Consider the following 21,663-nt stretch of genomic DNA (forward strand, 5'->3'; position numbering starts at 1 on the left):
GTGCTAGCCAGTTTATTTCCTAGGCAGTGCTCCAGTCAAAGATCTCAAAGATATGCTGGGTATATCCACAAATTGTGCTAACGCCACATCAACGCCTTTTGCTTTCTTGCTCTTCCTACGCTGCATCTTCTAGGCTTTTCTGACCAAGGCCCGTCTCCTCCTGCTCGTTATTCCGTTGGGGCGGAGAAGAGAACGTTGGAGCCCATTTACTCTTCTGTCGGATTCTTGGGCCATATAAGTGCAAAAATATAGGCACGGGTACAAGGACTGCAGCAATAACGCCCAACAGTGTAAACGCCCACTGGATCTTCATATTTTCAAACATTTGCCGGTCGAACAAAGGACTGAAAAAGGAAGGTCAGTGATATCTATCCAGCAGGTCTTGAGTTCTTTACATACCAGGCAGCTGCGAAAAGAGACCGTATGATGGTGTTTCCCGCAAGGGCGGAAGCAGCGCTGTAAAGAGGAGTTAGCAGAAGGTCATGCTATGGCGATGGAATTGACTCACAACATAAGATAAGCATCGATAAGGTACATGACGAGTTGCATGAATATCGACAAGAGGCCGAACCCAACAAGGACGCCGGCGATTGTCGGCGTAATCCAGTGAATGGTACGATATGCTCCGGTCCATCCAAGCCAGAATAGGCCAATCGTGAAGACAACGCCGCCAATCATGGCCAGAGGCAGTCTCCATTCGGGTAAGGCTCTGCTGTTGTTGCTTCGATACTTCCGGACCCAGCGGCTGTTCATGGAGATTGATGCAATGCCTGCCATGACCATACCTAAAGCAATTCCTAGGAATGGAAGGCTTCCAACTCCTGGCGTCATACCATGGACTTCCCGGAAGACCAAGGGATATGCTGATAAGGTAACATACATCAAGCCGTAGACGAAAGAGAGATAGAAGCCGATCAGGAGGAGGATAGGCTCCGTGACGAGCATACGGAGGGGTCTGGTCAGGTTTTTCTCGATCATCTCCTGGATATCAATCTCGATCTCTTCCTGCTTAGCGTGGATCGCCCAATTCTTCGTTCGCCGGCGCAGAAGCTCTGCTTTCGACACAAGCACCGCCGGCGGGTATGTTTCTTCGACGACCAAGACGATTAGGAGGAATGTTGCAAATCCCATAATCATGGACCAGTAGCCATCCCATCGCCAGCCTAGGTAGCTTGTGACAGTGAACGCCCCAACGATTGGAGCTACCATTGGTCCAAGGAAGACTGCCACCGCGAATACCGTTAGAGCTATGCCCCGTTGCTCCGCTCGGTACATGTCAGAGTAGACAGCGGCGACAATGACGATTGGGCTGCTTCCAAACACACCCATGAAGAAGCGGCATATCATTAGAGTCTGAACGTCCTTTGAGACTGCAGTAGCGGTGGCAAAGATTGAGAACCCAAAGTTACCAAGAAGGAGGGGCAATTTGCGACCCCGAAGCTCTGAAAGAGGCGCCCAGAGAGTTGGTCCCACTCCATAACCAGCGAGATAGAGGGCACTTGATAGTGAGCTGACTTCAACAGATACGGAAAAGTATTCCGCGATTCGTCCTGTGGCGGGCGAAAGAACAGCGGACCCGAATGTCGAGCATAGGCAGGCAAGGGCTCCTACTGCTGCGATAGCCAGCCTTTTGGAGAAAATAATATTCAGCTAGAGCTTCCAACACGGATAGATCAACTCACTTCTTGCGCCAATACCAGTTCATAGGATGTGACGGGTCGTCAATACCGTCAAAATCAACCACATAAGCCTCTCGTTCTGCAGGAATGGCAGGAGGGTATGGCTTGCCACCCCCGAATGACGGAAGGGGCGCGGACTCGGCTTTGCTCTCGGTGCGGGAGCCAGGAATGGATCCCACGGTATGGACATGCTGCAAGCGCTGAGACTGCAGCCTTTCCGTCTGCGTCAGATGTCTTATGATGCCCTCGTTGGTAGAACCCGTCCGCGAAGTGCTGGCAGAACTTGACGTGGCGTGTCGTGATAGGCATTGTGAAGCAGCTGTTTCAGCCGACTCTAGGTCGATATCCAGGTTGTCCATGTCTTGAAGAATGATTCTCGCGAAGTTCGACCGAAGATTGAATAACTAAGCTGTACGATGGTGGAAGCAAGCCGTGATGAATCGAGAACAGCCGCATATCAAGCCTCAGGCTGTCTGACCCAGACACTTATATTCATGTGTTCAAGCCCATAAAGTTCCCAGCTGGAGACCACTCAACCTTCGAAGCTAGGAATCGGAGCTGCGGCCGTAAAGAAACTGCCTACGATGCCAGCGCTAAAAGCCAAGGACGAATGTACCTGGCCCACGGGCGTATGAAACGCGTTCCGGCCACATGGAGTAGCTGCTGCGGCTTTCGACAATCCTTCTACATCCGACATATTTTGGTAATCAAGATTTCGACGAGTATCGAAGACGAGAAATGGTTGGTAAGTTGAACTGTCAGGAGATGCGATTGGATTAGATTGGATCTCAAGATAAAATGACTCAGCGAACCCAGGGGCAGCAACCTACCAACAAGACCTTGACAGGGCTTTGTCATTGTTCGGCCGGAGAGAATTGAGTTGGCGACTGCTGCCTCATATGGCGAGTCACGTCATAGGCACGAGGCTCCCGTGGCTAACAAAGGCGAAACAACCAGCTGGTGTTTACTATTTCAACTCGGTCGACTGCCGAGGCTCACTGCCCGTACGTAGTCAATCCATGATACGTCGCCAAGCAGCCTGTTAGAAACGCATGATGGCATCCAGTGGGCCTTCTCCCCCGGTGCACACCTCAGATACAAAACGACACAAAAAGGGGGACGAGGCTTACCTGCCGATTCACCCCTGATGACAAGCTCTCTTCATGCTGAAGGACGTCTCGGACCGAATTCCGTCTGGCTGACGGGGCGATTCCGATGTGGAGGCTTTCCCCGTATCCCCCGCTTTCACCATGAATGGAATCGACCCCAGTTTGACCTAGAAGTTGGTAGGGTTCTTCGAAAGTGTGATAATTAATTGCACCTTCATTGCCTTCATCATCCGCAGAGAGGAAATGCGAGAGTTCGGTTTGGCCTTTTGTTCTTTCTTCGCTTCCTCGGAGTGAACGGTTGGGTGCACGATGTTTCTGGACCAGGTTGCCGAACGGCTGTCGCAACAACTGTTATGGTACTACCTAGCTGGCATTATCGCAAGCCTATGTGTCGTCCGTCTTGCACTCAATCGATATGGCACAGGTATCAATCACATCCCAGGCCCGGCGCTTGCTTCATTCACAGATCTGTGGAGGTTCTTCGTTGTCTGGGGCCGTCGACCAGAGCTTAAGCACATCCAACTGCACGAGAAATATGGTCCCTTAGTTCGACTAGGCCCTCGAGTGGTCTCGATATCCGACCCTGCTGCCATTCCCATCATATATGCTCTGAATTCTGGCTTTGTCAAATCTGGCTTCTATCCGGTCCAGCAGACGATATCAAAAGGTCGCAGGCTGTACACCATGTTCAGCACGACGGATGAGAAGTTCCATGCTAAACTCAGAAGAGCCGTGTCGAATGCGTACGCGATGAGTACCCTGGTTCAATTTGAGCCCTTGGTTGATTCTACCACACTAGCGTTCCTAGATCAGCTTGAGAAGAGGTTTGCAGGCAAAATAGGCCGAGATGGCATATGTGACTTCTCGACATGGCTCCAGTTTTACGCATTCGATGTCATCGGCGAGCTCACCTATTCCAAGCGCCTAGGTTTCGTGGATCGAGGTGTTGACATCGATGGCATCATTGGAAACCTGGAGTGGCTCCTCAACTATGCCGCCATAGTAAGTCAGTGTCCAAATCAGGACGCGGAGATATTAATCGTGCAACGACAGGTCGGACAGGTCCCAATCTTGGATCGCGTCTTTCTGAAGAACCCATTGAGACTGTTTGCGAGCCAAATCGGACTCATAAGTTCGAACACGCCCGTGGCAACCTTCGCCAGACACCGAATCGCCAGTCGACAAGACGCGGAGCAGGGTCAAGAAAAGAGCACAGCCACATTTGAAGGGAAGCGAGCAAGAAGAGACTTCTTGTCAAGGTTCACCGAAGCCCATCACAAGGACCCCGAGTTCATCACCCGGGAGCGAGTTTTAGCGCTGACGGTTGCCAACATGTTTGCTGGCAGCGACACGACCGCCATTAGCTTGCGGGCAATCTTCTACTACCTGTTGAAGAGCCCAGAGGATATGGAGAGCTTGATGAAGGCGCTCTGGGCGCAACGGGGGAATGGAACATTCTCCAACCCAAATGGTCTTGTCAACTGGAACGATGTAAGGGAATTGCCATACCTGAGTGCTGTGATCAAAGAAGCTCTTCGGTGTCATCCTGCTGCCGGACTTACTCTTGAACGGATCGTGCCTCATCAAGGTGTCAACGTTTGTGGAAAATTCATTCCTGGTGGGACAATAGTGGGATGCAGTGCCTGGACTGTACACAGAGACAGTCTGTTCGGGCCGAACACAGAGAGCTTTCGCCCAAGGAGGTGGCTCGAGGCATCGCCAGAACAAAAGCGACAAATGGACAATTCTCTCTTCACTTTCGGGGCAGGCTCCCATACGTGTATCGGCAAGAACATCAGTTTGCTCGAAATGTACAAGCTTGTTCCAGCACTGCTGATGAGATTTGAGGTATGGAGCCGGGTCCTCCCTCTTCCTGACGACTTCAAAGTTAACAGCCGCTTTGTAGATCGAGTTCGCGGATCCGACGAAACCATGGAAACTGCACAACGCATGGTTTGTCAAACAGTCCGAATTCAAGGTGCGCCTCCGACAGAGAAAGCAACCTGAGTAGCGTCGACGTGCACCGGGTCATCAGCTGAGGATCAGGGTATTGGAAGAGCTTCTGGATATTTTGGAATAAAGCAGTTGTCATGTTGACGGGGTGAGGACATATCGCACGGGGTTGTTCCTATTCCAATCCAGCAAGCAAGCTCAGGAGCTTGTGGCTGGGGATGAGGAATGAGAGATCGTCATGGGCGGCCGTACTTGGGCTCTCGTTTCGTGAGTTTCGATTTCATTGGGCCGTCGGCATGGACACGCTCTGACGGTGAGCCGAGGATATTGTGCGGCGGTAGGAGTTTCGACCAAGCCCTGAGGCCATAATTGCAGTTGAGAAGCTGCGGAGATACAGAAGTGCTGCTATTCTCGGCGTTTTTGGATAGGTTCCGATACATTTTCAAAATAAGAGCTGCGACGACTGCGTTGTTGTGAACAATTCATACAGTGTACCTAGTAGTCTCAGTGCAGCGCAAGTACCGAGTGAGCGAGCTCCTTCTGACGTACACCCTGTCACCCCCTCGTTTCTCCAAATCCATCATCCGTCTTTCAACTGAAGTCATTGACTGATCCCCCAAGACAAACACGCCACCAACGCATCCACCTCAATCCCTTCTCTGCAACGGCCCGGATCAATGACAGGTCGACTCAGACTCGCTGCTCTCACAAAACAGCTTTCATCCGCCTCCCAATACCTCTTCGGTACCTCCAAAAGAACTCTTGCCAGCATGTCACAAACACCATCCGCCGCCTGCTGCAACACCCCGGCTGTTGTGAGCAAAGGCTATAAAGAGAAGGGGAACTGGATCACCGTCGACGGGATGAAGACATACATGACAGGGCCTTCCTCTGCAAGCCAAGGCATTCTGGTCGTCTACGATATTTTTGGGTTCTTCCCTCAGACGCTGCAAGGCGCCGACATCCTTGCACACGCCGATAAGGATCACCAGTATCAGGTCTATATGCCGGACTTCTTCGAGGGCAGCCCGGCCGACATTTCCTGGTACCCGCCAGACACAGAAGAGAAAGGGAAGAAATTGGGCGAGTTTTTCCAGACCTCTGCTGCCCCTCCAAAGACAGTCGAGCGGGTCAAGAGGGTGATGGAAGAGTTGAAGTCAAAGCATCCCGATATCAAAAGTTGGGGAGTTGTTGGGTACTGCTGGGGTGGCAAGGTGAGTAGTACCATTTCAAGTTCTGTTGGCTTTCCATTGCATACGTACTGACGATCCTTCAGATTGTAAACCTTGTATCCGGACCCAACACAGTCTTTAAAGCAGCTGCAACCTGCCATCCCGCCATGGTCGACCCGAACGACGCACCCAACGTCACCATCCCCATGCTTATGATTCCTTCCAAGGACGAAGATCAGGCCGCTGTCGACAAATACGAGGCGAATCTCAAGGTACCCCACCATGTAGAATGGTTCAAGGACCAAATCCACGGGTTTATGGCCGCGAGAGGTGACCTCGAGAAGGACGATGTCAAGGCGGCCTACGAGAAGGCTTATCAGCTTCTGTTGGATTTCTTCCACAAGCAGCTCTGAGGTGTGGAATCATTAAGAGGCTCTGTCCGCAGATTGATCACGAAATACATAGCTGCAGATTTAATAGCAAACCCGGTATGAAAAGATTTATCAGATATTGATGGAAATTCTCAGTCATTGTGTCTGCCACCTGTAGGGATGAAGCTCCATTTTTGTCCGAAAAACATTGAGCTCGAATATCCCATGGAAGACAGGTATCACAGCACATTCTGAATGAGTGTGAAAGCATCAAAGAAAACGATGATCGTAGCAGGTACATGACGCTTCACGATATATTCCGGGCTTGCATACACAGAGCCGGCGGCTTTTCGAGGCACACTATTCGATAACGTGACAGCCTATCCTACTCGTAGCTCACCTAGAATATCAGCGAAGCCGTTTATGCCTGAATACGGTCGCGTCTGACAACTCGGACAAGCCAGCCTCATTTGATCACAATCCATCCAAATAGGCGAGTTTCACGCAGCACAGCCTCTTTCAACTTTAGAGAATCGGTTCCGATACACAGGAGCTGTTCAAGTACCAACTGGAGATTCAACTCGCGCTGTAGATTGTCAACCTGGTTTCAGAGTGCATCTGGGTCGCGCGGTACATCTACACCTCTGAACGTTGGCATGGTTACTACTTTGAAAAGCTATAAAAACATGCCAAGACACTGCTGCAAGCGTCGATGAGAATCTCCAAGCTTCATACACGTTGGTAGCCACGAAGTGCCCCTCTTCAACGGTTCAGCCCTGAGCTGTCCTTCATACGGATTGTAGCGTCTCACATCCATCTGTTTGCACTCAGCGGCCGCGGGTTTGTGGCTGAGCCTTCCACAAAAAGAATGCAAGAATGATGGTGATTTTCAATGCTGCAGCCGTCCACAGCGCACCGGCAAGTCCAACAGGACTATGTGCCCATATCCCCCCAAAGATTGCTCCTAGCAGGAGCAACAAGGGAGCCGCGGCCCTGCGGTTCCTCTCAGCATTCTGAGAAAGCCCCGCCATGATCAGGGGATCCGAGAACAGGTCGCAGTAGATGCTCGTCAAAACCACACTGGTGAGGCTGTTGTATTGCAGGGCCCGGCTGGTCACAGCTTGTCCACTGCTCTGGAACGCAACCAACGAGAGGGGGACGATGACTTCCCACCGAAGGTCACTTCCTTGTTTGCTGTCAACCATAACAACGACAGCAGCCACTATGACCAAGAGCAACTGGGTTGCGAACGAGGCAAGTAGGACCCAACGTCGTTTTGGCGAGAAGCGGCGGTGGAAGCGACTGAAGCAGAAAGAGCCAAAACAAAAGCAAGCGATCGAGGTGAGAGACCTGATCCATCGAGTTTGTTTGGTCGGTTCCACCAGGCCCAGTCCAAGATAGACAGTGTTGCCAGTCTGCATGCTCACGAACGAGCCCCAAATGAACACCGCCGAGCTGTCCAGTAGCCCCGTGATAACATACGACAGCAGCAGTAGCAGATCAGCCCATCGCCTGTCAATGTCCTCTTTCAAATAGTCCCGAAAGCGAGCCAGAGACCGAGGGGAGTCCCTCTTCCCCAGAAGAGGACCATTCTCGTCTTCAGCGTCTGGGTTTGGCCGAATTTCAGGAGTTGGGTCTCCGTTTATAGCCCCGTAGCCGTTCGCCGTGGTCATGTTTGCGGGTGAGCACTAACTGCTGATTGCTATGGTCTGGTCTGGCTGTATGGGGAGCATACGGAGGAGTCAAAAAGGTCAGGGGAATTGAGGGCAGAGCGACTTGCTGCTGAGGAAGAGGACGACGAAACGATCTGCCGGGCAACGGGGGAGACTGTCGAGGTCTTTTGCGGAGTTCTGAACCGCGTCATAGGGGGTGGTTGATCGATATGGATGAAAGTGGTGAAAGTGGGCGAAGAGGTCGTTTGGTGGCTGGAATCCCCCTCCCCGTCCCCCATGATTTGGCCTGCGGTGGGCCGGATGAACGTTCTGCCGCCGTCATGACGTTCTCCCCATTCGCGCCGCGGCGGAGCTTCCTTCCCCCTGGACCCTTGGGCAAAATGTACGGACTGACCGGCCGGAGCTCAGGTTACGGAGTGCATATATATATTGCACAGCTCCATTCCCTCCCGAGCTTTCTCAGAAGATCTTGTTTGTACCTCCCTCGACTCGCCTCATCATGCATCTTTCTCTGTGGTCCCTGTTCGTGAGCTCTTGCTTGGCAGTCCCGGTCATTGACCGGCAACAACAAGCCTTGCGACCTCTCGACAGGAAGGGCCCCTACACGCCAGACAACCGGGATCCCTACGACCGCAAAGTTGACTCATATGGCAATGACTGGCAGCCTCTGCCTTGGCGTAACGGTGATGGTGCCACGATGATGGGGCCTCGGAACAAGGACCGTGAGAGGCAGAACCCTGACATGCTTCGGCCCCCCAGCACCGACCATGGAAGCATGTCCAACTACCGTTGGAGTTTTGCCGACTCTCATATCAGAATCGAGGTAAGCTCGCAAAGAACTCCATTGCCTGGTCACTATGTCACTGACACCACGCAGGAAGGAGGGTGGACACGGCAGACCACCATCAGAGAACTTGGATCGAGCAAGGAGATTGCCGGTGTCAACATGAGACTCGATTACGGTGTGATTCGAGAACTCCACTGGCACAAGGAGGCTGAGTGGGCATACGTCCTAGAAGGTAGCGTGCGCGTCACTGCTCTGGACACCGAGGGCGGCAATTTCATCGATGACCTTCAGAAGGGAGACTTGTGGTACTTCCCATCAGGCCATCCCCATTCTCTGCAAGGGTTAAGCCCCAACGGCACCGAGTTCTTGATTGTCTTCGACGACGGCAACTTCAACGAAGAATCGACCTTCTTGCTGACTGACTGGCTGGGTGAGTCCTTTTGGTCCGTTGTGGGAAATCAGGCATCACTAATGCAAGGCAGCGCATACTCCCAAGTCTGTCCTCGGGGAGAATTTCCGTCTCTCGCCCGAAGTATTCAAGACCATCCCTAAGTCCGACAAATACATTTTCCAGGGTAGTCTGCCCGGCTCCATTGACGAGGAGAAGCCACATGGCACACACGTCAAGAAGTCAAAATACCAGTTCACCCACAAGATGCTGGACCAGGAGCCCCTCAACACCACTGGAGGACTGGTTCGCATCACCGACTCGACCAACTTCCCCATCTCCAAGACCATTGCAGCGGCCCATCTCGACATTGCACCTGGCGCCATGCGTGAGATGCATTGGCATCCAAATGCCGACGAGTGGTCGTATTTCATCAAGGGTCGCGCCCGTGTCACCATCTTTGGGGCCGAAGGGAATGCCAGGACCTTCGACTACATGGCCGGAGATGTCGGGGTGGTCCCCCGGAACATGGGCCATTTTATCGAAAATTTGAGCGAGGATGAACCCGTTGAGGTGTTGGAAATCTTCCGCGCCGAGAAATTCCAGGACTTCTCTCTGTTCCAATGGCTGGGTGAGACGCCGAAGAAGATGGTTGCGGATCATATCTTCGCCGAGGACAAAGACGGAGCAGACAAATTCTTGCAAGAGATTCACAATGCAGAGTATGATCCGATCCGGGGAAAGGCCGAGGATTCCTAACCGAGATTGTCGCTCAGTATTCGGCGTTTTGCAAAATGTGGATGGAAGACTATGTTCCAAAATGTATCTGTAAAGACCAAATCCTTAGCACCGGGGGAACATTACAGTGGAATGATCAACAGCTTGCTGGAGTGGACTTAATACCTGGATAGCGTCGCCTACTCCCCGAGTGCCACCAAATTACTTCGTGGTAGAACAATTTGCCGGACGCATATGATCCCTTTTCGAATGGGACATGGCACGCAGACCACCTGCGCCGACTGAAATCTAGAAGCAATGGATTGTCTTCCAACAAACCCCATACACCCATGGGTATTCGATGTCGCGCTTAATTGGCAGATCTGACAGTGACCATTGTGCTTGTAAGTCGACGGCGGAGACATCGCGCGCGCTTGGCAGCTGCGTACAGAGCGAGATAGCGAGCAAGAAAACTCGGCGCCCCTTCACACTGTCCCAAACCAGTGTCAGTACATAGCATCTTTTTATGGAGAATGCGAGCATGGCCTGGTAACACGAGCACCACGGACTAGGGGTTTCTGGTCACCAGGTTGCAGCAGTCTCGACTCGTTCTAGGCTCCTTCTAACACCATGAGCGATGCCATGAGTTCTGATCGAGGAGCGGCAATTAGTCATGTTGGGTTGGAAGTGTACAGTCCAGTGTTGATGCTGGATGCCTTGAAGTATTGGTTCTGAACGCCCTGCTCCAGCCGGGCTGAAATTTGCTCGTGGGGATTGACGGACGTTGTGTACCTCGCATTAGCAAGAAGTGCACGAGTATCCTCACAAATTCACTTGCACGCGGCCAATCACGAACGCACATAGTGCCGAGCAGTTCGTACATAGAGTATCTCAAGTAACGTCCGGGAGCCAGAGTAGATCATCCCAGATCCAGGCCTGAGAAGTGCCATCAAAAGTATTGGGCACCCTGCTGTTTGACATTGCAGGAGGACCCGAGAGAGGTTGCAGGTATGGGTATGTCCCACTTATTGACGACAGACCGGCTTGTTCTTGATGTCGACTGCCATTTCCGAGGCGGGTGTTGAGCCCGCTACGACCATCACGAAACACTGCAACTCGTTAGAAAGAGGAAGAAGACAACCCTGGGCATCAAACCATCTTGTAGAGAAACAAGAGCGTCACTGAAGTTGCCAGAAGCGATATCTCGGGGCAGCTCGACGTTGTTATGAGAAAATAGCTCGAATATGTCGGTGACACTCCCGTCAGAAAGCTTTGCGTCCTGTGCCGGCACATTGTTTTCATCGACCGTAGATTGCTTGCCACAAGACTCCGTAGCAGGAGAGAGTTGATCAACGGGAGGCCGTTCATCTGTGAACCTGTCTTGTACACAATCTTGACCAGACGACTCTGCCTCCGTCAATAAAGCTTTCATCTCCTCCGCGAGGACCAACCGAACAAGCTCTTCAAGAATCGCACCGCACTGGTCAGACACCGTCGTGCGGAATCGGTGAAGTCGAGGCAGCTTGATAATTCTGCTGACACCACGTTTCGCTTGGTGAGCCTGATCCGAGAGAGGATCTGATAACGCGAAGATGCCCAGGACAACACCAGCGGTGAACGACTGTATCCCAGCGTAAGCTGCTCCATGGGTATTCTGGGAAGCAGCGAGGATCTCAGCGTGTTCGCCAATCTTGGACGTTCTCATGGAAGAAACCCAGCATTGGTACTTGCTTGTCTTGATCATCGTCGTGTCAACTGTATCGTCGCCAGCGTGAACCATCATTTGGTCTGGGATGTTTCCTCCTTGTGGTCCTGCATGAGGCCATCGAGGCACGCGGTTTATTGTCAACAGAGGCCTATGGAGCACCAACTGAATATTGTCATAAGAGAGTTGGAGGGCGAGGGCTTGGAGCTGGAAGGTTCTGACGATCCTGGTACTCGTCTTGTCTGCGCTGTTGTGCTTCAAATACTTCAGTCGCAACTCCTGCGGTATACATTTCTCCCACTGGAGCAGGCGATGATTGATTGCTTTGATTTCCCTGACAACTTCAGCAAGTGTTGCGCCACTCCGCAGGTAGATGTTTCGAGTGATTGTCGAAGCAATTCGATAAAGTCGAAACTTGTATCTCTGGTAGGATGCAACGGTGACTGGTCCGAATGTCTCGTCCTCATAGCTTTCCACTGATTCGAATCCCGGGCAAGTCGTTGAGGTGTCATCGATGTTTCCCGGGAAAGAGACGTCCCAGTCGCTGTCATGGACGTTGCAGGGAGTCCCAAAAGAGATAGCACTAAACCTATACCACGAAAAATGAGTGACAAGCTGCTCGAAGGCATTGGTTGACTCACACTTCCGCTGTATAGAGTGCCCAACACAACCGTCGCCACACCTCTCGTAGAATAGGATCATCCATTTTCCAGTGTGATTCCTGCTGCAGTCCCAAGGCTTGAGCGACTTTGAGAGCACTCCCCATCAAAGCAAAGCTGCGATTCGGTCTGCTATGGTAGGCATAGTATGAAGAAAGGAGGAGGGAGATTTGAACGGCCTCAATGTTAGCTTGATCGAAGACATCAAGCAGTCGCTCTTCGACTTTGTGGATGAGCCCGTTTCCGAGGCCATCCATGTCAAACCCTGGGCATATTTCTTCAGCTTCGGACTTAGTGGAGTACTTTGCCCCGATGCCAATGACCAACACGACGAGGATCAAAAAGGAGATTCGATCCGCGCGAACAAAGCCCGTTGTGGTGAGCCCCTGTAGCTCAGCTCTCAAAGACGGTTCGTGGAACAATAACATAAACCAATGCACAGAATCTGAATAGCTTTCCAAGGCGTAGTCAATTACATGGGAGGGGGGCAGTTCCATCTCAAGCAGATCACATATGGGAAGATAGTGCCCACTGGCTTCAGAAGACCTTGCATCGGGGCTGCTACCAGGAATCGCATCAGTCGAATGGAATAGCCTCGCTGCTGAATTGTGTTCTCTAAAGAGCTGATCCACGACTTCGTAGGTGGAGGTTCTTTCTTGATACACCTCGGAGGATCGCCTCCTAGAATCTGGCGGGCTCCGTGTGGATGATGGAGGGGGGTTTCTGTGCGAGAATGTAGACGCAGGACTCGGTCGACGGCCAAGAGAGAGCGTGGTTCGTGGAGAGAGAGCACGTTGCTGGCCTGCATCAGACGGGCCAACGTTGGATGTGTCATTGTTCCCAGGAAATTCTGCGGTGGGCTTCACCAGTCCCTTGTTTTCAGGACGCTCTCTGCATTCGACCCCAACACGCAGGCATAAGGCACACGGCCTGGTGTCGTCACATCGCAACTTCTGCTTCCGGCATCTGAGGCATGCGTGTCGGGCTCGCGGTAGGGGACGTTTCTTCGACAAGGACACCGACGCAGGAGTCATCGGGGAGGCCGCACACTAACTGGGGTTTCGGAGAGGGAGGGTTGGTTCATAACCACTATGGTACTCCAAGCGTGCTTGACAGAAAGGATAATACATCGTGGCATGTGTCTGGGGCAGTTTTGCAGCCTGCAGATCCTGGGCAGCATGTAAAGGTGGGCTGAGGTCCCTCGACGCGTTAGTGACGGAACCTCGGTCTGTACGGAGCAGTTGGCCTATCCCAGCAAACAGTAATACCCACCGATAAAATCATTACAACTGGGTATGCATGGCCCCCTCAACGAAAGCCCCATTACTTCATATCTGCTGGACACGCAGGCATGTTAAGCTCATCCAGATAGGGAGCATTGTTCGGTCTTCTCTGTCTTTCCTGACTGACTGAATTCCCTTCGCGTTCAGGTATTCCCCAAGGATACGCTGTTTCCCCGGAAGTTAGCGTGAAGACGTACAGCCTCTGGGGCCCCAGGGGGCAGGGATATTCTCAGCAAGACTTGGAGAGACAGGCATACCAATGGCAATGCTGGAAGCGAACATATCCCTCGATGACTGGCTTTCCTTCCCTGCCTCGGAAATACCATTTGGAGTGCTGCGAATGTACTCGGATGCAAGAACGGATCGGCAATCAATGAGCTGGGATGAGCTACAAGTTGAGAGGCAGATCAAGTCCTGAGGAAACCCTCTAGTACCGAATCCACCGAACTATTGGAATCTTGGGAAAGTCTCTACGAAATGCTTGCACTCCGCTGGTTGGCGCCAACATTGCAACTTGAAATGCCACAGGCACATTACCGTCTATGTGCTCGAGGAGCCAATGGGATTTTGGGCAGACAGGCGTCTTTGTCAAAGTCGGAACCTTCCCCCGTGACCGGAACCTCTTCCACCGGATCCTGCTGGCATACACTTTGTTTGCGAATACGTAGGCTGACTCGCACGATGGATAATCTCCCATAAATGAGCAGGACGGAAGCTCCGTAAGTATTCCCAGCAGGTGAGCCATGTTCCCTTTCCACCTAGAACTCTGATCTTTGCTTTCTATCCGGGGCTCGAGTTCGCGGTGCCGCCTAGAGCTCTCCTTGAGGATTCCCGGTGGTTGAACTTGCACTAACCTCTGCCACCGGCGGTCTTCCGGTATGGCACTCCACGACTCCGAACGTGTCGTGAGAGTAGGGGGTCTCAGTAAGAGAGCTCCCCGGGCCTGTGAATCATGCCGCTCAAGGAAGGTCCGGTGTGATGTTACAAGGACTAAAATTCCATGTACAAACTGCAGGCTTGACAGCAAGGATTGTTCAGTACCCGCAAGCAAGAGACGACACGTTGGAGATCGTATAATAGGCCCATCCTTCTTCGAAGGCAAGCAACACGGTCCTCGAAGCCCAATATGTGACGCAATCATTGATTTTGGAGATGTAAACGGCGCATCCGCCGAGGGGATCGACGTTGCTGTTGCCAACAACATTGCTGGAGATGGCTCATTCGATATCTTCGGCCTCTCGGCGCAAGCTGTCTTCAGTGTACCTGCGGCTACTGACATTCCCAATTCTCTCGACAAAGCTGTTATGATAGATGACGAGCCAGAATTCCAGGCAGATTTTCTGGCGCCTTATCCATCACCGACGCATACCATTCTGGCAGACCACTACCATCCATCATCACTGCCCAAGTATATCACGCCTTTGAAGAAGACCCTGTCGACCGAGGATCTCCACCACCTCCAAATAAAGGGTGCTTTCGACATTCCAGACTTAGCCACGCGTGATCTGCTTCTGACAAATTATGCAAAATGGATACACCCTTTCGCACCAATGCTAGACCTCGAGGAGATCCTCTCGGCAGTGTCCAGCAGCGGCAACACCGGCACAACAAGCCTTCTTCTTTTCCAGGCAGTCATGTTTGCTGCAACAGCATACGTGAATATCGACGGCCACGATGGAAGACACAAGAAGACCAGAGGCATGTTCTACGAGCGTGCACGACTGCTCCACGATTTTGACGTCGAAGCGGATAGACTGATAATTTGCCAGGCGGCTATCCTACTAAGCTTCTGGGACGGGGATAGCGAAGGCGTTCGGGACAGCTATTACTGGGTCGGAATCGCGACACTGCACGCAACCACTATTGGGCTCAACTTTGATCCCGCCAGCAGCAGCCTCTCAGATCAGAAACATCGGCGTTCATTCAAGATGACATGGTGGACCCTTGTCATGAGAGACAGGTTGCTTGCTGTTGCCTTGCGGAGGCCGGTGCAAAACAAGGCCTTTCGATTTGATGTCCCCATGCTACATCTTGACGACTTCAGATTGGAGTCTCTCTTGGAGGCCTTGCAGAACAGCTTAGAGATACACGACGTAGGGTTGGCCGAGCTTGAAACACTCGCCAGTTCCTGCATGGCTCTGGCTCAGCTTTCCGAATACATCGACAAGGTCTTGACCGTGCAATATACTGTCCAAAGAACTCCCTCCGCTGCAGGACAGAGCGCCATCACTGTATCTCTGGTTCCAAGGATCAATGCTTCAAGGTGTCTCGACATCATGATGTGCGGACAAGAGCTGCAAAACTGGTATGGGTACTTACCCACCGAAGTGCAGCAACTTGAGCTTGAAAGTCATGACATCGAACGTCGAAATGAGAACCCGATCGTGAGGGTACACAAGGCTCTCTTGGCGGGCTATTATTCGATGACCTTGATGACTTTATACCGGCCTCTACTCAATCTGTCATCTTCTAATGCGAAAGAGACTAAGCTGCGAATCTTATCGATGAAGATGGTTTCGCAGGCAGCAAAAAGCATTACCAGCATATTCACCAACCTGTATGCCGACCACCTGATCTCGTGGTTGCCTGATACTGCCATCGCAGTCTTGGAGCCGGCGGTGGCCACACACCTGCTCTACAGCATGTCTGAGCTTGATGTGGTGCGACAGACTAGCTTTCAGAAGTTTTACCTCTGTTGGCGGATTTTGCAGCAGTTGGGAGAGGTTTACTATCTAGCAGAAACAACCATGTCCATGCTGAACGCCGCCGCGCAGAGGTTGAAGTCACTCCCAGACCTGAAGGTGGTCAAATCCGCCGCTTGTTCACAGCTGATTGATGCAATCTGTCCGCCTAGCGACGACAATGCCACAAGCCATGTCGCCGTCCCGTTTGTCGGAGTGGTTGGAGAACAGAAAAGGGATCGGTCAGATGTGGCTATGGGCTGGGACGAGCCAGAGAAGATCAGGGAGGAACCCAGACAACAAACCCAGGTGTTGGACACCTATGACCATAACTTTGACCTGGAAGCGAACTGTGCCTTGGACCCGAATGCCTTCGATCAACTCGTTTGTTGGGACGTTGTTGAAGAGGAGCTTCGGGCTAATGATTGAGTACGAATACAGTGGCATTGGCTGGAGTCAATCTTGCGTCCAATATCCGATCAGCTTGTTGAGTGTGCATCTAAGATTCGGTTAGTCGAAAGACTTCATATAAAGGGACCTGGCTCGGTAGTGTATGAATAGATGTATTGTGCAAGGAAATATTTGGGACGTATTATTTTGCACTATCTGCTTTGTCGAGGTACCTCGAGCGATCACGCATCTATTCAGGAGCCATATCAAACGTATTTTGCTCTCTGGTGGACACAGCCTGAGAAGATCAACCGATGATCACGACGTCATGTGGGGGAAGCACTGTAACGTCGGATCTTCCAGGGCCACGAGGACAACAATGATCGACAGCAATCTCAAATTATGGGGACAGCTTGCTCGTTGCTCCTCAGAATCCCAATATTCGCTTTACTTTCTGGTAGAGCTGTGTGACCGCCATCACAATTCGGCCCAAATATATATCCTGCTCAGACGACAAAATTTCCAGTCTATACATGGCCACACACAACAACCCGTCTTCGCATGGCCACAACATTCAAGGTCGCAACAAGCAACCAGCAACCATGGACGACCATGGGATGCCGACAGATGAGTCCATGGTAGAACTACGAGACAATTATGTCAAGCCTGGTTTGTGCGACGACCCCTAAGAGATGCAATGCTGCTTACAACACTCACTTTTAGGTCTCCGGGGCACTTTCCAGTCAAAGTATGTCGTCCTTTGTGCCTTCGTCGTCAGGTTAGGAGGATTTTTGTTCGGCTATGGTACGTCACACAAACGAATTACACGCTCGCGCAAAGGGTCCCAAGGCTGACTTGAAACCTGTAGATCAAGGAGTCGTTTCTGTCATCCTTGTCATGGATCAGTTCCTCGACCAGTTCCCTCGGGTGTCCGAGACAGCCAGTGGAGCTGGCTTTTGGAAAGGATTCATGACGGCCATGATTGAACTTGGGGCACTCATTGGTGGACACTTCCCCAAAGTTGTCAAGACCATCTCAGACCTAACCATCTCCTCATAGGGGCATTCAACCAAGGCTGGGTGGCCGAGAAAATATCCCGAAAGTACTCGATATGTGTGGCTGTTTGCATTTTTGTGCTCGGTTCAATCCTGCAGACAGCCGCACAAGACTATGCAATGTTGATTGTTGGCCGGCTCATTGGCGGTATTGGTGTTGGAATGTAAGCATGATGCCTTTCTCGCCTTTTCTGGTCTCTTGAGCTGAGTTGTGCTGTTGCTAGGCTGAGTATGGTCGTCCCTATGTATATCGCTGAAGTGTCGCCACCAGAGATCAGAGGTAGGCTGCTCCGGAGTCTGCTGACAGCAATTTTATGCGGATGGCTGATCGTATGAAAGGCACTTTGCTTGTCCTCGAAGAATTCTCCATTGTTTTTGGTATAATCTGTGCCTACTGGCTGACGTTTGGCACGCGATACATTGGCGGTGAATGGTCATTCCGACTTCCTTTCCTTCTGCAAATCATACCTGCTATACTTCTCGGCATCGCTGTCCTCTTCATTCCCTTTTCACCCAGATGGCTTGTGTCAAAGGGACATGACCAAGAAGCATTGGCCGCTCTGGTCAAACTCCGCCGGGTTCCAGCCGATGATCCGCGAATTCAAGCCGAATGGTTCGATATTCGAGCTGAAGTTGCATTTCACAAGGAGGTCGCCAAAGAGAAACACCCAGACCTCGGCATCAATGGTCGACGGTCTCGTTGGGCTGCTATCAAACTGGAGATTGCAGCCTATGCTGATTGCTTCAAACAAGGCTACTGGCGACGCACTATGGTTGGCATTGGCCTGATGTTCTGTGAGTTCCCCCCCCACACTCGGTTGGACTTTTATCTGTTTATAGGTAGTCCTGCATTCTTTCGTCACCGTCGTGGCTAAAGGATCTTGCAGTCCAGCAGTTTGTCGGGATCAATGCTCTGATCTATTACTCACCCAGCTTGTTCGAGAGCATGAATGTCAATTACAACATGCGACTAGTCCTCTCGGGTATCCTGAATGTCACCCAGCTTGTTGGAGTGTCGACCTCTCTTTATACCATGGATCGATTCGGTCGACGGCCGCTTTTGTTGTTGGGCAGTGTGATCATGACCATTTCCCACGTCATCATTGCAGTCCTGGTCGGTCTATACTTTGACAGCTGGAATGATCATAAAGACAAGGGTTGGGTGGCGGTTGCGTTCCTCTTCCTATATATGCTGGCCTTTGGCATGACGTGGGGACCTGTCCCATGGGCCATGCCCTCCGAAATCTTTCCCAGCTTTCTGCGAGCGAAAGGCGTGGCGTGGAGTACCTGCAGCAACTGGCTTAACAACTTCATCATCGGTCTGATAACCCCACCTCTTATCCAGAATACTCGAGGATTCGGGGCGTATACATTCTTTGCAGTCTTCTGCGCTTTGAGCGGGATATGGACTTGGTTCTGCGTGCCAGAAACCAAAGGGCGGAGCCTCGAGGACATGGACCGGGTTTTCGGGGATCGCGCTGCAGCAGCAGACAAAGTTCGGAGGAAGACAATCCTCAAAGAGCTCAAGCGAAGTGATGATCAGATCAAGCAAGAGGAAGCAAAGACGGCGTGATTGCAATCCAGGCGGATCGACTTGCCCCGACCCATTATCGATTGAAAAGCCTGCCGCTGAACTGGAAGAGTGGCTTTTCATCGAGAGAGTCTACTTTCCGTGCTCCTCACAATTGCCGGTATCGATCGCGGCAAGTCAAGTAGCTTTTCTTTACTGGGTAATCGCCAAACAAAATAGCCGTCATGGTAGTGTCACCATTCTAACCAATTATGTATACAAGGGCAGAATCCAGATACTCGAATGGCAAATTCTATGGGGATCTATGATCGACAAGTCATCCAGACTGCTTAGATTCATATCATGAAAGAAATTTCCAACCTGTCCCGCATCCTTTCGTCAGTAACTCCGACATGGACTCGCTCACGGACTTTGCGCGGTCTCAGGAAGGAATCGATGGATTTCTGGGGCTGACACTCACCATTATTGCTGATAAACATTTTTGACAGCGATTCGGAACGGTCGATATGACGACTTAGGCGAATTCCTTTGCCGAGATAACAATTTAGGCTCACCTTGACGCTGTCCTGGGAAACCCTGCATTCATGCTGGAGAACGATGAGAGAGGGCGTACTTGCTACATTCTTGTTACCACTATTTGCCGGATGCTGCTTGACCCAATGCTCACGCGTCGGGCCCACACTGAGCAAATGTACTTGCGTTGCTGACAGCAGAGCCAGAACTCTTCGGGATTTTTGCAGGAATTAGCACGCTGCAATAGGACATCACAATAAGACAATTCCTCCTTCGGATCGGGGGAGAGAAAGAACAGCCAAGATCCGAGGGAAGCTGCTCGCCTGCCAAAGCCTTACCAGCCCCACGGAGCCCCCAAATAAACCCCACAGAGTCAGCCTCACTAGCCTTGGGCTAGACGGGGTGACATCGGATCGAGGGTCGAGGCTGCATTCAACTGCCGGGCAGAAGAGGCGTGTACTCCGTATAATATATGAAGTGCCGAGTACATGCCAACAGATAAGTAAAGTTGGCTGGCGTTTGGGGTCTCAGGACAGTTCTGCTTCAGGTACCTCTATTTCTGTCTCTGCAAGTTGAACAAGTCACGGCACGCTCAGGGAAGAGAAGGACATTACCAAAACAGGCGCAAGGCGACAGAAACGGAAAATGACCATCCCATCAACTCATAAGGTCGCTATTTTGGTGGTAAGGACACTCAACAACCGCGTTCTGTTCAGAAGCACTCGCTCACGGGGGCCTAGAGGCACGATGGGACATACCACTTTGAGACTAAGACTGTGGCGGTTCCCGACATCAGTCCTACCGATTTGCTAGTCCGCTTATCAGTGTCAGGAGTGTGTGGGTCGGACTTTCATCTGGCAGCAGGCCATTTGGGTCCGACTTGCGACATTCTAGGACACGAAGGCGTCGGACGCGTCGTGAAACTTGGGTCTGCAGTGGATCCTTCCTTCATCAACGTCGGAGCGCGAGTTGGTCTTGGCTGGGTACGTGATGTGTGCGAAGTATGTTTCTGCTGTCAATCCCCAGGCGGCGAGGCACGCTGTCTGGCAAAACTGTGCTCTGGCTTAAGAAAAGACGGCACTTTTGCAGAGTATGCTGTTGTTCCATCGCGGTACGTTATCCGGATTCCCGAGGACGTGCCTGATGATCTTGTCGCACCAATTCTGTGTGGTGGAGTGACGGCGTACAAAGCCATCAAGGTCAGCGAGGCAGTCCCAGGTCGATGGATGGTCATCTCTGGCGCTGGAGGTGGCGTGGGGGCTTTGGGGGTCCAGTTTGCAAAGGCCATGGGATACCGGGTTATCGCCATCGACGTCGGGGACGCGAAAAAGGAGTACTGTCTGAAATTGGGCGCTGAAGTGTACTATGATGCCAAAGAACTCGACACGGCAACGGTCATGGCGCTCACCGGAGATGGCGCTGCCGCAGTGTTGGTCATGGCCAACTCGGACAAAGCTTACCAGGCAGCACTGGATCTGGTGGCTCCATACGGGACGTTTGTCTGTGTGGGTATACCGCCAGGAGATCAACTGGTAAGCTTTCACCCTACACTGGGTATTTCGAAAGGCGTGCGGATCATCGGCTCTGCGGTGGGAACCAGGAAGGACATCTGGGAGGCGATTGAATTCGTGCAGCGTGGCGCAGTGAAGCCGGCAGTGGAAATGGCGACTCTGGACGATCTGTCTGATATTGCAAAGAAATTTGGAAAGGTGAGCAGCATCCCTCCTCCTCTTGTCCCTGTGTCAGTTTGGCGAGAATATCTCTGATCGATGGAAACAGGCCTCGGGCAAATATGTCATCCGGCTGAGCGACGAAGCCAGTGGCTCAGTGGATGCTGGTGCCTTGAAAAACCGTCACTAAGTAAACGGTCAGAAGTAAGGGCACGTACCTTTTCCGCCCGCAGAGAACAAAGCAATAGATATAGATCGCATTCTGTCTGGATCATGGCGGCCTTCCAAGCTCGGACATTGCGGAGTGTCGACTGATTGGCCTTCGCT

The 21,663-nt window shown here is 51.9% G+C and overlaps 8 protein-coding genes across 8 annotated transcripts; 5 read left to right on the forward strand and 3 right to left on the reverse strand.

Moving 5' to 3' along the window:
* On the reverse strand, positions 1 to 2,413 carry PV07_00010 (uncharacterized protein). The gene is made up of 4 exons (XM_016386427.1): positions 1,683 to 2,413; positions 509 to 1,627; positions 400 to 456; positions 1 to 344 (listed from the first exon to the last, which is right to left on the reverse strand). The coding sequence occupies exons 1-4, from the start codon at positions 2,036 to 2,038 to the stop codon at positions 116 to 118; spliced, it is 1,761 nt and encodes a 586-aa protein (XP_016253355.1). The 5' UTR covers positions 2,039 to 2,413; the 3' UTR covers positions 1 to 115.
* Positions 2,414 to 3,034: 621 nt separating this feature from the next.
* PV07_00011 (uncharacterized protein) lies at positions 3,035 to 5,129 on the forward strand. The gene is made up of 3 exons (XM_016386428.1): positions 3,035 to 3,790; positions 3,842 to 4,636; positions 4,695 to 5,129. Exons 1-3 carry the CDS (start codon positions 3,098 to 3,100, stop codon positions 4,797 to 4,799), a joined length of 1,593 nt encoding a protein of 530 aa, XP_016253356.1. The 5' UTR covers positions 3,035 to 3,097; the 3' UTR covers positions 4,800 to 5,129.
* A 14-nt stretch (positions 5,130 to 5,143) lies between these two features.
* Positions 5,144 to 6,423, forward strand: PV07_00012 (uncharacterized protein). The gene is made up of 2 exons (XM_016386429.1): positions 5,144 to 5,955; positions 6,018 to 6,423. Exons 1-2 carry the CDS (start codon positions 5,419 to 5,421, stop codon positions 6,324 to 6,326), a joined length of 846 nt encoding a protein of 281 aa, XP_016253357.1. The 5' UTR covers positions 5,144 to 5,418; the 3' UTR covers positions 6,327 to 6,423.
* Positions 6,424 to 7,111: 688 nt separating this feature from the next.
* PV07_00013 (uncharacterized protein) lies at positions 7,112 to 7,957 on the reverse strand (the record flags this gene model as incomplete). The annotated part of the gene is made up of 1 exon (XM_016386430.1): positions 7,112 to 7,957. The coding sequence occupies one exon, from the start codon at positions 7,955 to 7,957 to the stop codon at positions 7,112 to 7,114; it is 846 nt and encodes a 281-aa protein (XP_016253358.1).
* Positions 7,958 to 8,336: 379 nt separating this feature from the next.
* Positions 8,337 to 10,167, forward strand: PV07_00014 (uncharacterized protein). The gene is made up of 3 exons (XM_016386431.1): positions 8,337 to 8,780; positions 8,835 to 9,174; positions 9,227 to 10,167. The coding sequence occupies exons 1-3, from the start codon at positions 8,457 to 8,459 to the stop codon at positions 9,889 to 9,891; spliced, it is 1,329 nt and encodes a 442-aa protein (XP_016253359.1). The 5' UTR covers positions 8,337 to 8,456; the 3' UTR covers positions 9,892 to 10,167.
* Positions 10,168 to 10,740: 573 nt separating this feature from the next.
* PV07_00015 (uncharacterized protein) lies at positions 10,741 to 13,247 on the reverse strand (the record flags this gene model as incomplete). Its single annotated transcript, XM_016386432.1, has 3 exons — positions 10,741 to 10,958; positions 11,005 to 12,143; positions 12,196 to 13,247. 3 exons carry the CDS (start codon positions 13,245 to 13,247, stop codon positions 10,741 to 10,743), a joined length of 2,409 nt encoding a protein of 802 aa, XP_016253360.1.
* A 958-nt stretch (positions 13,248 to 14,205) lies between these two features.
* Positions 14,206 to 16,921, forward strand: PV07_00016 (uncharacterized protein). Its single transcript, XM_016386433.1, has one exon. The coding sequence runs from the start codon at positions 14,375 to 14,377 to the stop codon at positions 16,604 to 16,606; it is 2,232 nt and encodes a 743-aa protein (XP_016253361.1). The 5' UTR covers positions 14,206 to 14,374; the 3' UTR covers positions 16,607 to 16,921.
* A 124-nt stretch (positions 16,922 to 17,045) lies between these two features.
* On the forward strand, positions 17,046 to 19,305 carry PV07_00017 (uncharacterized protein). The gene is made up of 7 exons (XM_016386434.1): positions 17,046 to 17,236; positions 17,291 to 17,371; positions 17,436 to 17,570; positions 17,627 to 17,786; positions 17,847 to 17,902; positions 17,962 to 18,417; positions 18,510 to 19,305. Exons 1-7 carry the CDS (start codon positions 17,101 to 17,103, stop codon positions 19,193 to 19,195), a joined length of 1,710 nt encoding a protein of 569 aa, XP_016253362.1. The 5' UTR covers positions 17,046 to 17,100; the 3' UTR covers positions 19,196 to 19,305.
* The last annotated feature ends 2,358 nt before the right edge of the window (positions 19,306 to 21,663 follow it).

This window comes from Cladophialophora immunda (assembly GCF_000835495.1).
Source record: "Cladophialophora immunda strain CBS 83496 unplaced genomic scaffold supercont1.1, whole genome shotgun sequence".
In the NCBI taxonomy this organism is placed as follows: Eukaryota; Fungi; Ascomycota; class Eurotiomycetes; order Chaetothyriales; family Herpotrichiellaceae; genus Cladophialophora; species Cladophialophora immunda.